General features: G+C 38.7%; 1 protein-coding gene across 2 annotated transcripts; it reads left to right on the forward strand.

Annotated features, from left to right (window-relative positions):
* The first annotated feature begins 10,661 nt into the window (after positions 1–10,661).
* On the forward strand, positions 10,662–13,079 carry LOC109419344 (myosin light chain alkali). 2 transcript variants are annotated; one of them, XM_019693582.3, is made up of 6 exons: positions 10,662–10,790; positions 10,978–11,008; positions 11,388–11,696; positions 11,763–11,849; positions 12,133–12,243; positions 12,753–13,079. In XM_019693582.3, the coding sequence occupies exons 1-5, from the start codon at positions 10,788–10,790 to the stop codon at positions 12,180–12,182; spliced, it is 480 nt and encodes a 159-aa protein (XP_019549127.1). In that variant the 5' UTR covers positions 10,662–10,787; the 3' UTR covers positions 12,183–12,243; positions 12,753–13,079. The 2 variants fall into 2 exon arrangements, with proteins under 2 accessions (XP_019549127.1, XP_019549133.1); XM_019693588.3 differs by lacking the exon at positions 12,133–12,243.
* The last annotated feature ends 1,045 nt before the right edge of the window (positions 13,080–14,124 follow it).

The raw sequence follows: 14,124 nt of genomic DNA on the forward strand, positions 1-14,124 counted from the left end.
GGGAATAGTGGATACCTGCAACACGAGATATGCTCTTATGACTATGACGATCTTTTTGCAATTTTTATTAACGGGATTTTCGAATCGAGACTAGTTCATCTCGGAAATCACGGGACATCCACTCCCGATCAAAAGTTTGGGGTCAACCCCCTCAAAAATACGCATTTTTTCGCATACTTTCTCTGCCAATTTGGGCCGATTTCAATACCCTAGGGTTCATTCGAAAGATAATTAGTTTAAAAAAAACTTCGAACATGAATTAAGGTGAATTAATATGTGAACTTAAGGTGAAGTTGCAACATTTTCTAAATAATAAATTTAAACTTACGGCATTGTCGTTGGAAATTGGGTCGACCAAATTTTAAGATGAACGTAATTTCTATCAGTTTTCAACTGCTTTTTATCAAACTTAGCTAGAAAACTAGAAAGATAGTTATTAAGTAAATTAATTCTTCATCCCATCGACCAAAAGCTTGGGGTTTGGGGAAAATGTTGCAAATTTACCTTAAGTTAACATATAAATATTTCTGTTAAAGTTTTGTCTAAATCATGTTCAATGTTTCTTTGACTTATTATCACCTGAATAAGACCTACACACTAAGATTTTTTCGCCGAATCTCGGCAAATTGATTGCCGAGATTGGCACCGCCGAGTGCTCGGCAACCAGCTCAACAAAAAATCACTTTACTGAGTTCTCGGCAATCACAAAAATTACAGGTGTCTATACTTTTACCGAGCATATCAGTAAATCAAATTGCTGAATGCTCAGTAAAACCACTCCCAGCACAAATGAGCTTGCCGAGTCTCGGCATTTTCTTTTGTTTACAGTTGTCGCAAGAAAGAAAAAAGTAAAAAATATTTGCTGAAACATCGGACCCACATAAAACGCACTGTATAATGATTTTCATATGATTTATTAGCTTCAATATGTCAGAATAAGTACACGTAATGGAATATGATGCCAAATTTGACGCTGGTTAGGTTGAATCTAGGTTTAAATCCTTTTTTTTTTCAAACATACTGGCAAGTGGACTCAGGCTCTGCCTTGGCTCTGGTGAAGGAATTTAGACGTACCGCTTTACACAAATCCCCACTGGATATCCTAAAATGAATGAAGAAATTTAGTAACACAGTTTACTTACAAAAATAGCCACAAAGTCTTACGCATTCACGTTATTTTGCAGTTAAAGTATAACTTTTACAAGCAGTAGCACGCGAATGTACGAAGAACAGCGAAGAACTGTTTTTTCATTATCAAGAAATGGCGGATACTAAAGTGACAGCTGTATTGCTAAATTTCGACAAAACATGATACAAATGCTGACATCTCGGCAATCTTTTTTGCTGACTTCGGCTTATCTTATGTTTGCTGATGTGCCCAGCAAATAATGCTGTCAAATTTCAGGACTTTTAGAACTTTGCTGATATTTCGGCAAATGATTGTGGTAAATCTCAGCAAAAACATTTTGTTTGCTGAAATATCGGCAAATTCATGAGTTGCCGATGGAAATCAGCATTTTATTCTGCCGAGCTCGAGAATCTGTTTTAAGTGTGTAGGATTTTGAAATCGGACGCAAATGGGAGGATAATCGGTCGAAAATAATGGCATGTTTCAAGGGTTCACTCCAAACTATTGATCGGGAGAGTAGGATATTGTACCATTTGGGTAGGTGCAGGGATGGGATCATTCATTTGCTGTTAACTCACTTCAGAAGCATCTTAGCAAAAATCAATGTATGAGGCAATTTTTCATTTTTGTTCTACCTGAAACTTTGCAGAACAATGTACTAGCGTAGCATCAATAATAAAGTCAACAGAAGGTAGCAAACGCAACTCTCCACACCGTGAATGTAATTTACATTCACGGCGTGGAGAGTTGCCTTTACAGCTCGCTCACGACTTTTACATACGTGTGCGACCCTAATATTATTCAGAAAACTTTCAGATAAAACTACAAATATAAATTCATCCATACATTGTTTTTTGATAGCATTCTTCTTAACTGAGATAGTAGCAAGTGAATGTAATACTTCGCAAATGAATGATCCCATCCTTGGGCAGGTGTACCTATTTTGGGCACTTGCCGCTATAACTAAGTAAATTTCAAACCGATTGATTTGAATTTTTGTACAGAGTTAGATACTGTACGTCAGTATCGGCCTAACTGTCTTTGGGGGCCAACATTTAATTTTGAAAAGAGACTGCGGGCCGCAAGTCATTTACTTAAGAGTTAATCATTGAATTTCAAGATTTAACATAAAATTCATTTGTTTGATTTTTCGAAAAGTGTAAAGAATAATCATTAGCTAAAACTCACAAATAAAAATAATTTTGTTTTTTTTTTAACATTGAACAAGAGCAAAAAACTAAACAACCTGGAGTTATCAGGAGATTTTTTTTACTTGGAAAAAATTTGAAAATCGTATGGTATTAAAAACACGAAACAGTTTTTACAGTTTTTGGTATTCATAATATTGAAAAAATATTTCAGACAAGCTACTTCAAGTCACAAAGGGGCTAGAACAACATGGACCTTTTTAAGAATATTGTGGATAAACTTACAGCGCACTTAAAGCGCAGATTATAAGTGCAGAATTGTGGAAGTCCTAGACACGAACACGGACAAATTTCTTGTAAAACCTTTGGATCCAGTTTTGATAAATTTCCGAATGGAGTTTCTTACTGCAGCTTAAGGATTTCCTAAGAAAAATCTTGGAACTGTGAGGTTTTTTTTTGGGACTTCTCGTGGATTTTGAGAAATTTCAGAATTCTTTAGAAACCAATGAAGAAAAACCTGCAGACATGATTTTCTGAGCAATGTGGACGAGTATTTGTAGCCGATTTAAAATCGATATTTTAAGAGGAATTACCAAAAGTATTGCTAGGAAAGAATAAAGGGTATCTTGCCGAATCCCTGAAGTTTTTCGAAATTCCGAAAGTTTGGGCAACACTTTTTTTTAAAGAAATTATAGGCAACAATTCTGTAAAAAAATTGAAATAGTTTCCTGGCAGAAGTGGTGAATATAAAGTAGGTATATAAAAGGAAGTTTTTTCACCGATAGAAACAAAATGGAAATTTTTAAGTTAATTTTCGTGAATTTAAATAAATTACTAATAACGAGTTCAAAATCCATGGCAGAGAATCTGTGAAATTTAGCCTAAACTCATTATTCAAGCGAAACACATCGTTCTTAACAACAGTTTTGAATATTTTCGAAACAATATTCAAAAAATAACCTCTTACAGTTTGTAAAACTTTCAAAAATCTTACTTCTTTTGAAAAACTCTTTATGATATTGGCAAAATTCATTCTCATCTAGTTTTAAAATGTGGTAACATTTCTGATTTTCATTATGGAATCTTTACGTGGGCCGCTTTCTTATACATTTCAAAATCAGTTCGCGAGCCGCACAAAATCTGGGCGAGGGCCGCATGCGGCTCGTGGGCCGCAGTTTGGTGACCACTGCTGTACGTGCCTAACTCTATACAAAATTTCGAACCAATCGGTTTGAAATTAAATTAGTTATAGCGGCAAGTGCCCAAAATAGGTACACCTGCCCAAAAGGTACAATACCCTATGTCCCTTCCGATGAAAGAATCCACAATTTTGAGTTTGTTTGGAGAAGACCTCGAACTCAGGTTTTCGACGTGATAATCATTTGTTCTATCCATCCCACCAGGAACAGAGTAAGAAGCAGGCTCTGTAGTATTTGCGACGTAGTGCATAAAAGAAGAGGAGATTTACAGGGGATACTTAATAACTGGGACAGGTAAAATTTTCACTTTTCAAAAAATGTTCAACTCGCTGTAACTTTTCGAAAAAGGCATCAAATATTCTCAAATTTTTACTGTAAGTTCGTCAACTAGTTCTGTATCAGTGGATCAAATTTGGAAAAGATCGGGTCATTCTACACGAAGTTATAAAGATTCTAGAAGAAGGTATAATTATCCGATGGCCAACTTTGAGCTGTTATATCTCCGGATTCAATGAACTGAATGCAATGAAATTTTGATCGTTCATGACTAATATAATGAACTTTGAAAAACAGTTGACTTAATTTGAAATTGTTAATTAGAAAAAAAAAGTTATGGCGATACCATTTAATCCATGTTTTTTCAATAAATTTATTTATTTTTCATATGCATCTCATTGAAGTTTTGGATAAATTGGTGTTATATTTTCTTTCGTGTGAAGAATTTTATGTTTAGTTAAATGTTTTTAATAGCTTATTATATAAGTCATAAATGATCAAAATTATTGATCATTCAGATTATTGAATCCGGAGATATAACTGCTCAAATTAAGCTTCCATAAGAAAAAAAATAAGTTTGTACCCGAGCAGGAAAGAACAAGTGCCACATAATTGTAGGACACTAAATACAGGTCTCATACCAAAATAAGGTATTGAAAGGGTATACTGGTATTGAAAATGGCTTATTGTGGTGTTCTCGTAATCGGCAACAATACGATAGGTGACCTTCCGAAAATTTAAACAACTCGCCAAGTATGGTTTCTCTGGTGGATTTGTGGCGCGTACGTTAAATTTCCCCTATCGGAATACAATTATTATAATGACATAAGGTTTGAATTACTCTATATATTTTTCTTTATTAAAGAGGCTTTCAACCAGACGCTGGTTCACCTCTGGCTCTATGTGTGTGTCCTTCTAAACTATAAGGGGATAATCTGCTCAACAGACACCCTAACAGAAGGTTAAGGTAGTGTAGGTCTGAGGCCGTCTTCTACAACAAAAGTAAAAGCCAGGACTACTCTCTCCTCGTACCCACTAAACCATTCCTATGGTCGCCAAACCCTACGTCTCTCCGGAACCACCAAGAAGGTATTGCTTCAGAGAGGGGCTAGTGCACATCGCACCCACAAGGTCAGCTGCGTAGCCTAGCAGCAACGAACATCGATGACTCGCTCTGGAGAGCCCATCACGGTAACATGCTGGCGCTTAGCCAGTTTCCCTCGGAAGGCGGGCAAGGTCAACCCCGCCCGCGCCCAACTGATTTGCAGACATCAAGAACTGATGCCCACGTGCAACCCGATCTGACCTGCTGAAGGCAAGGGTATCACTACCCTTCAGGCCCTATCAGCTGCACCAGAAGGTTGCTGACAGCAGGGTCTCCACCTGCCCCGACCCTTGCCGGGGACCCCTTTTCAACCACGGGCTCGGATCCAACCCAGTAGACCGACGCCACGACAGCACCGCTACCGGGACTTCCTCTTCGAGGCCACATAATTGCTGTAAGGGTCGATCTTGACCGCAGGGCACCGGTATGACCTACGAAGCCGACTCCGAACCCCTGGACCACCTCTTGTACTGCATCTGAACTAGCCATTCTCCGAGTCCACGCGCCACCTCCTCTGTAGCTCCCAGACGATATAGGTGATTGCCGTTGAAACGGCGTTCCAACCAAACTCATCCCTACACATCCTCTGGACCAAATTGACCGGGTTTGTGTCCTCCCCGCATGTGGCAAGCATGCGGTCACGCATTGTGCGAAAACCTCTGGCTCTATAAATTGTATCAACTGCACAATCATTGAACACTCAACAATAAAATTTATTTCCTAATTTCCGTGGAGGGGGGCGAAGAATAGAGCAGTGGCGAAGTCTAGTGCTTTTACCCTACATATCTAGTTATGTATATATAGATAAAAAATCTCGAATTACTTGCTTCCTTACTATTCGCTTCTCTATACAAGAGTAAAGAGCTGTAATTTTGCTTTTCCTTCGCCAAGCGTTTTTGAAGCTGTGATATGTACAGTGGTTAGCTCGAGGCTTCGTATGTACAATAATAAATTCATTTTATATGCTGGATATCTCAAACTACTAGTTTCAGACTATCAATTCTAGCAATTCGTTCGCAATTTTCATTATTAACTAGCAGTCCCGGCAAACGTCGTCCTGCATGCCTACTCTGTTTTTTTACACCCGGTTCCATGAAGAAATGCCCCTCAAAATGGAATTTCAGATTTTCCCTTTTTTCTTGCCTTCCCGGTCGATTTTCCCAACTATTTTTTCGTACGAACATGACTAACGGAGCCCTGCATGAATGAAACACTGAAAGAATGGTGCAGATCCGTTGGACCGTTCCCGAGCCTATTCGTGACATAAAAACACCATTCCATTTTTATTTATATAGATTTAGCTCAGAAACAAACTTGATCAATCCACTAGTATAAATATCGATTTGTTTTTGTTTTGATTTCATCATTTCATTTTGATTCACTTACGCTTTGCTTTCCTGCACTACCGCGACTGCGTTGAGCCGTCCTGGTGGGGGCTTTCTTGATAGCTGAGGTGCATTCGCAGGTTGCATAATAGTCCCCCGGTACACAGGATCTAGATTCCTGCGTACTTTTCGTTGCGTCGGTGCCTAGAACCACAAGTCTCATTGCTGAGCGTTCGTAGATGTTTCATGAGATCCGCACCTTTGCACTGTGCACCTGTCCATTTTTCTGGCTGACGTTAAGAACCTGGCCCCTTAGCCGCGAGTTCCTGGTAAATCTGGATCGACAACTATCACAACATCTCCAATCTGGATTGGCTTTACAGGATAATGCTATTTTCTTCGGCAAGTGATCGACGGCAGATACTCCCGGAGCCACCGTCTCCAGAACATGTTGGCAAAAATTTGCGAGGTTTTCCAACTGTTGACCAGCGTAACGGGGCTGTTGTCGTAGGGCACTAGCGGTTTCGTGTTCGCTCCAGAGGAGCGCAACAAAAATGATTAGGCTGGGAGTTCGGAGTTATCGGTAAGGACGCAGATGAGGGGCGCGAATTAATGGTGCTATCATCTTCCGTTCCGTAAAACTTTATTAGCTGGAGTCCTTGGCGAATGCATGTTCTGTAAGATCTTTTTTACCGACTAATCCAATCTTTCCCAGCTTCTTCCCATATGCGGACTACTGGGAGGTAGTAAAGTCTATTTGGTGTCCGAAGTCACAAACTCCTGCATAAGCCTGTTTCTATCCAGGGATCGTAAAGTTTCGTTTCGTTCTCGATTGGCGCCAACCAAATTTTTTTCCCCTGTCGCTGAGTTGGAGTTGAATGGTTTTCCGCGTCAGGCGACAAAGTTAGGCAGTGCCATGATGCATGAGCAAGTGTTCAGCGAATGAGCGACTTCGATATGGACGGCGCGTGTCACTAGACAAGTGATTAGGGCACCCCACCTCTCGGTGCGCCTTCCACTTACACTTATCCAAAGAAGTCGGTCTGCTGGGGCCCGTGACGTAGTGGCTACACGTTCGCTTCATAAGTGGATGGTCATGGGTTCGATTCCAGCCCTCGTCAGTTGCTCTCCTTGCGGCATCGTTTATTTCGGCATCATCAACGTGAATGTGTCGTCAATCGTGTTCCACCACATGCCCAGGACCTTTTCGATTGACAGCTCTCCATCCTTGTTCAAGTCCTTTTGGTTCAATCTCTGTTCACCCATAGACTCTACTACTTTCTTGGTGTGCGACAGCCACCCTTGTATTTCGAATACCCCATCCGCGTGTATTTGACGAACGTTTTGTGCTAGTTCCACGACTACTGCTTCTGTCTCTACGCTACAAAGCATATCGTCCTTTGCATTCAGGTTCTTAACGTACTGTGCACTACTTGGAGAGCAACACGGACCATACGTCATGACCTCCATTAATACATACGTCGAAGAAACCTTTCCGGGGACACACACACACCATCATGCCACAGGAACCGCTGGTAATGCTGATCTTCTTACGAAACTCACGAAAACGCTGAAGGACTTGATATGGCGTGACCTGATCAGAGCCTTTCAGAAGGATTAATCGATAGTTTCCCCACTTTGGCAGCGGCGTCCCAAACAATGCATACCTTACCGGGCTTGTTCGGGTTCACGACCGGAAAAAATTCGCAGATACCACGAGCGCCCCGGTGTGTGAAGCTTCCGAATGCATTATAAGAATAATCCTGAATATTTCCTGCAGTTCCTTGGCTAATCTTGGTTCAAGAGCCATGCGCTTGCCCATAGACAATCATGTCGCTTCAGGGCCCTGGTTTTACTCTCCGGTTGCCGAATTTCGTCGTTGCGCTATAGCAGGCAGGTTTCGTAGCCCTTCACATTGGCAGATATGGTAGCCATATAAAACATCCTTTTTCTCCGTTGTTTGCACTTAAGTTGAACACGTGCCATAGACCATCGAGCCTAGCCGTGTTAGAAACGCTGTTGGGTGATTTTCGATACCATCTCTGGAATCGAGCGTGTACTCCAGGCGGAAATGATCAATTCCCGAAAGAATTCTTGGCTTCACGTCGTCGTATGACTCAATTGGCAATCCCGGCAGGTGCTGGAAGTGTTTCGCTAAATCTGGTACAAACATTGTCTGTGCAGGAAGGTCCAGGCTTTGCACCGTATGTACTTCGTCATGGTGACCTCACAATTGGATCCCCATCGTCGATGTCATCAAAAGCCAATAGCAACAAAAAATCGGGAGTGGAAGTGAACACTCAACGCAGGAACGGAAATGAAATCTTCAAGCATGCGTTAGATTGGAATCCAGCAGAACATCGCAGCAGAGGCAACACCTAAACTCATCGAATTTCTTAAGAAATTTCCTGAGCACTCAGATTTTACATTGAAAATTAGGTAATTTTCAAAGTGTTCAAAATTTCTTAAATACTAATACTTATATAACAATCAACCAATAAATTTTTAAACTAATCATCCTATCGTGTGAGTTGAACGAGAAAATTTGATAATGAACATAATTATTAAAACAAACAAATTATTGTTGATAGAGCATCTTGAATACCTGATAAAAGTATACTTTCTCTTACTTTTTAAAACACTCGTGAAATTAAATTGCAAATACGAAAACGATTACCTTCATGAAACTTATAATTGCCTGCATTGTCGCATTTTTTTTTTTACTATCCCACACCAAATTAACAGTGCTGTAATGGTTCATTACAGCACTGATTTGCGTTGCGTAATTAACCATTACAGCATTGTTTTCAATTTTGATCAACTTATTGATGCTTTCTGGACGCTGGTTTGAAAAATTGTGACAACTGCACAGTATAACATGCTATGATCAGACTTCCTTAATCATGGCTATGAACATCAGTGTGCAGTCTGACGAAAAAGTTTTGTTAAAAACTATCCTCAAGTGATAATTTATGGAGTTGCAAAAAACGTTGTACGAAACTCGGTGCATAAATGTACAACTCGTGCTGTAAAAATCTTCATTCTGCACCTTGTTGCGTAAACTACTATTACGGATGTCACATGTAATTTTAACCGGTCATGTTCTGTGTTGGTTGTCTCAGCTGTTGCAATGCCAATAATAAGCATTTTGAAAAGTTTCAAAATAAAATCTGAATTTGTGAATATAAACTACTGATATTAATAATGGACTTCATTCATTTTACCAAATTAGGATGATAGTTTGTAGCTGTACGAAGAACACTCTGATTTTATCACTAAGTAAATTGAATGACTTTAATGGTGTGCAAATCCAAATCATTAGAAAATTTGGGCCCAAAAGTTGCTATGATCATTTTACATTGAATCGTAGAGCGAAATATATTTTTTTTACGGATTTTAATCAATTTTGTTAATTCAGAGAGATGCACCGATTATCTGTAAAACGACTAAAAGAATAATTTCTTTTAACTCAAACTGTTATGTTGCTGCATTAACCAGGGCGCCATCGAACCGAAGTAACATTTTGAAAACCAGCAATTAGTTTTGAAGAGATTCGTGAAGCCAAACTTTTTCATTTTGATTTTATGATGTTGCTAATATTATCTGGGAATACATTTGATTTAAAAATGTTACTTGGGAAATATCCTGTAAATTAAGAAATACCTTTGTTCATATGGAGCAATAAGAATAACCCAGAGATTCCAGTATTTGTTTTGAAAATTTTAATTTGGAGCAAGTATAACCAAAAGAAGCATACAAACTACTCAAGTTACCCCATTTTACAGCTTGTATCATCGGTTTTGCAAAACAATTGTCTATTGGTGTGATTATTTACCCATTATTATTTCAATATTTTTTTTTTTAAATTATTTTACTAAAATAGGAAGAACTGCTAGAAATGGAAAGAAAACAGTTCAGCTTCTTAGGAATTGTTCCCAAAACATAGCTTTGCAGAAGTATTATTATCTACTAGAAATGTTTTATTTATATTTAAGATAGGGTTTGTTTATGAGGAATCTTTCATTTGAATAACTCCCCTCAGTGGCTAGGCTATCAATTCAAATGCCTTTGCGTCAGATAATCGGGTGTTCAAATTATGTTTAAAAATAGACAACTATCCTTCTCTCACTGTAAACGAAACCAACGAAAAATTTTTGCTCCAGACATGGGGCGATTTGATTTTTGCGGCTTCGTTGCGTTCCCTGCCGTGGGAGTAAAAATACGACTGAGCCGAAAAATGTATAACACCTCGGAAAACTGGCCCGATATTGAGGACACTCCTAAGCGTGATAACGTGTACGTACGTACGTACCTACGTGCTATAGGGAGGTGGGGGAAGTCGGTTTTGGTTCGTGCCGTGCTAGGACCCCTGTAAACCTGGGGTTGGGTTGAATGAAATATGTTGGAGCGCCAGCCAATGCGCATGATCAGCTGCGGGAAACCTGTGGCCGAGGAACGATCGTGCGCGCTCTCAAGGTTTCCTGCGCCAAATTCAACTTCGTACTAGCCAAATATAACTCGCACTTGTTTCACTACGTCGTGAACCGTGATTGAGAATCGTTCCTCAGTTGAGTCTACGGCGATCCGCGAGATACACAAGACACAATGGTGAGTGCTCCCCAGTGGTGATAGAAAAAATAAAATGTGAACTGAAAATTTGATGAAACTTCTGAAACCAAGTGATGAAAGCATAAGGCGTTGGATATGTGATAAAATCTTATGCATTGCTATACGCTGGAAGCAAGTTATGTGGGCGTGATTCTAATGGATTTTTCTTCGGTTAATTTCCTTTCAGGCAGCAGATCTGAAAGACGTTGAAATTGAGAGTAAGTATAGAAGTTGTGACTTGGATATGCCATGGAAAAGTGATTTAGTAAAAAAAGGTGCAAGATACAGAGCAAAAGAACAGTACCATCGCTCATCAAAATTAGACGAACTTTTAGTGATCGGACTCGTGCCTCTAGAATATTCGAATCTATGACGCAATTGTGAACTGTGGAAAATATCGGACTAGTGAACTCGTTCTGGTGTTTGTATTTGCACAAGGTGGATCTAAAATTAGCTCGGCACGAAAAAGGAGCGATTCAATGTGAAATTTTCTAGCCGTATGCCTGGTTACTAAATCATGTTTTCCGATGGGTGCAAAAGTATTGGCATGATAATGACTAATAATGTTCTTCGTAACTATTCCATGAACTCCTGCAGAGGCTCAGTTTGTCTTTTCCGTTTACGATTGGGATGGCAGCAACAGCATTGATGCCTTCGATATCGGAAACGCTCTGCGTGCCCTCAACCTGAACCCAACTCTGGAACTCATCGGCAAAATGGGTGGAACCCAGAAACGCGGTGAGAAGCGAGTCAAGCTCGAAGAATTCCTCCCCATCTATGCCCAGGTCAAGAAGGAGAAGGACATGGGATGCTACGAGGATTTCCTTGAGTGTCTGAAGCTGTACGACAAAGAAGAAAACGGCACCATGCTGTTGGCTGAACTGCAGCACAGTTTACTCGCTCTGGGTATGATTACGCTGTATTGGAAAATCTTTGGTGCATAATTACTTACCGCCTTTTATCCTACATCAGGTGAGAAGTTGACTGAAGATGAGCTTGAAAATGTCTTCAAGGATTGCATGGACCCCGAGGACGATGACGGTAACATCCCATATGCCCGTAAGTATCGTTGAAATTTACTATTCTGTTGGTTTGATTATGCGGATGTATTCCAAAACCAGCATTTCAAATTGTTATTTAACTTATATAACATTTGTTCTCATACTTTTTTACAATTTTAAAATGTTGGTTTGAATCATTTGTATCTTTCAAATAAGTATAATTGTAACCAAAATTTCAAAAATATGTTTCCTTGTATTTTTCATGTGGCCCTCTCATAAATGTTCAACAAATCTTTGTGTATCTGTAATATATGTTACGTGTTGACCACTTGTGATAACAGCCTTCCTCAAGAAGATGATGGATAACATGGTCGTCATCAACCTTAAGTAAACAATTGAACGAACATCATTCAATGACTAAATTTACCAACATGTAATATGTAAGAGTATTCGTAAGTATATTTCAAAATTTTTACCTTTCACGCTTCGCACGCTTTTCAAAATCGGTAGAGCATTCTTTTCGATTTTAGTTAATCATGTCTAGAAAAATGACATTTTCTTTCAAAATTAGGTTAAAATTTTCCTTTCCATTATTTCATCGCGTTTTCAACGGATCAGTTATTTTCGGCACATACCCCGAGCGAAAAATGAACGTAAAATATTTCCACCCAAACGATGTCTTCACGCACACCGAAAGCTATTTTTAGAAATTAGTAGACTACATTGCACACCGGTGGCTTACGAAATAAGTGTTTTACATTTTTCTTGCCTTTCGAATATCAGAAAATGACATAACCGTGCCAATTGACCTTTTGTGATTTCTATGTTTGTTTTAAATCGGGTGACACTGTAGTAAAATATTTAAATGTTGTTTTGTGGCTCAAGTAATTGTTAAATGCTTCGCACCGTATCAGTTGTACATTATTAAAAACTAATAGTTCTTTTTATTTATCATCTACAGCATTTCTTCAGAGATTGTGTGACTATCAACCAAAGGCATATTAGATCTATTTTGTAACCAAACACCATGGTTGCAGAATGTGTTTGATTATGTTGAAACAAAAATAAATCAACGTTGAACAACATCTACCAACGTCCAGGGAAAATAACGAAACAACATCGACGAAAAAAGAAACAAGAAAGTAAACAGCGTTTTATCAAACATCAGCACGTTAACAAAACTGATAATTTATAATGACATCTAGTATGGGAGCGGTTATTATTAATTTCTTTTTTAAGTTTTTAATAAAAGTATATGTATAAAGAGATTATATAATCCCTGGCAGTAGTTATTTGACTTAATTTTGGAAAATATCACAAAGCCTGGTGTCTAGTTTTATTTCTTATTCAAAAAGAATCAAATCACATTTAATCAATGTTTGAAGATTTGAAGAGATTACTCTACACTCTATTTATAAATACTTAAAGGTCCTTAACATTCAACTCTCTTGTAATTATGGTCAAATTATTCACAGGTGTCATTAATTTGCGCCTGTTTAATTCTACATATGCAAACTCGATGTGTATTAATTTGGGAAGCCTTCCTTGATATTGAACAAAAAGCGAACAATGAAAATTAGTATTTCGAACTGTTTATCTACCTCGCAAACAATAAAGGCTGCCGTGGGTACAACAGAGCGGATCTGATGTTGACGTTTCTTATAGGAAGATCGAAGTGGTTTCCTACCCTTCATCACACCTTCTTCAACTGTTTGCAATAATGGTGTACCAAGAATCTTCAAATTTTTCTAATCAAAAGCAATTTTATGAGTGTGTATGAGTAGTATCCTTCTTCATTTTGCTTTGATTACTATATTTGCACAGCGTCACAACTATAATAACGCAATCACACAATCAATAATAATATGGCTGCCGCTTTCCATCTCGGTTACGCCCAATGATCTACTTGTGTAACGTTCCGTTCCGTTTCGTTAAAGCCAACGGCTTAAGCGCCACCTTTCGAAAAAGGACCGTTAACTCTGTCAAAATACCCGGCTAGAGACTGCCTCCTCAGGGCAGGCCAACAGTTATATTCGCGAACCGAAACTCCACCTGGACCCAATCGAAATGCCAACAGCCAAATTCTAATCAGAAAGGGAAACCAAATCGCTATTTGAAATATAAAAAAAATACAGTAAAAAGTGTCTCAGCTAGAAATTCAAACAACTCCGACAAAATTCTTCAAATTTTCGACCGAAATCTGGCAAAGTCAAGTACCAAACTCGAAGTAAAATAAAAATATCAACAACTTTATTCGATTTAAAAAAAAGAAAGCAACTGTTAAATTTAAAGAGTTGCACCAAGCCTAATTTCATAATTTATTAAAAATGTTC

The sequence above is a fragment of the Aedes albopictus genome, chromosome 1, assembly GCF_035046485.1.
Source record: "Aedes albopictus strain Foshan chromosome 1, AalbF5, whole genome shotgun sequence".
In the NCBI taxonomy this organism is placed as follows: domain Eukaryota; kingdom Metazoa; phylum Arthropoda; class Insecta; order Diptera; family Culicidae; genus Aedes; species Aedes albopictus.

Bases quoted from the DNA above. Each gene is read 5' to 3' on its own strand.
- LOC109419344 (XM_019693582.3), top strand. The intron at 11,009-11,387 runs GTAAGTATAGAA...GAACTCCTGCAG, and splicing joins GAAAGACGTTGAAATTGAGA to AGGCTCAGTTTGTCTTTTCC. The intron at 11,850-12,132 runs GTAAGTATCGTT...TTGTGATAACAG, and splicing joins CGGTAACATCCCATATGCCC to CCTTCCTCAAGAAGATGATG.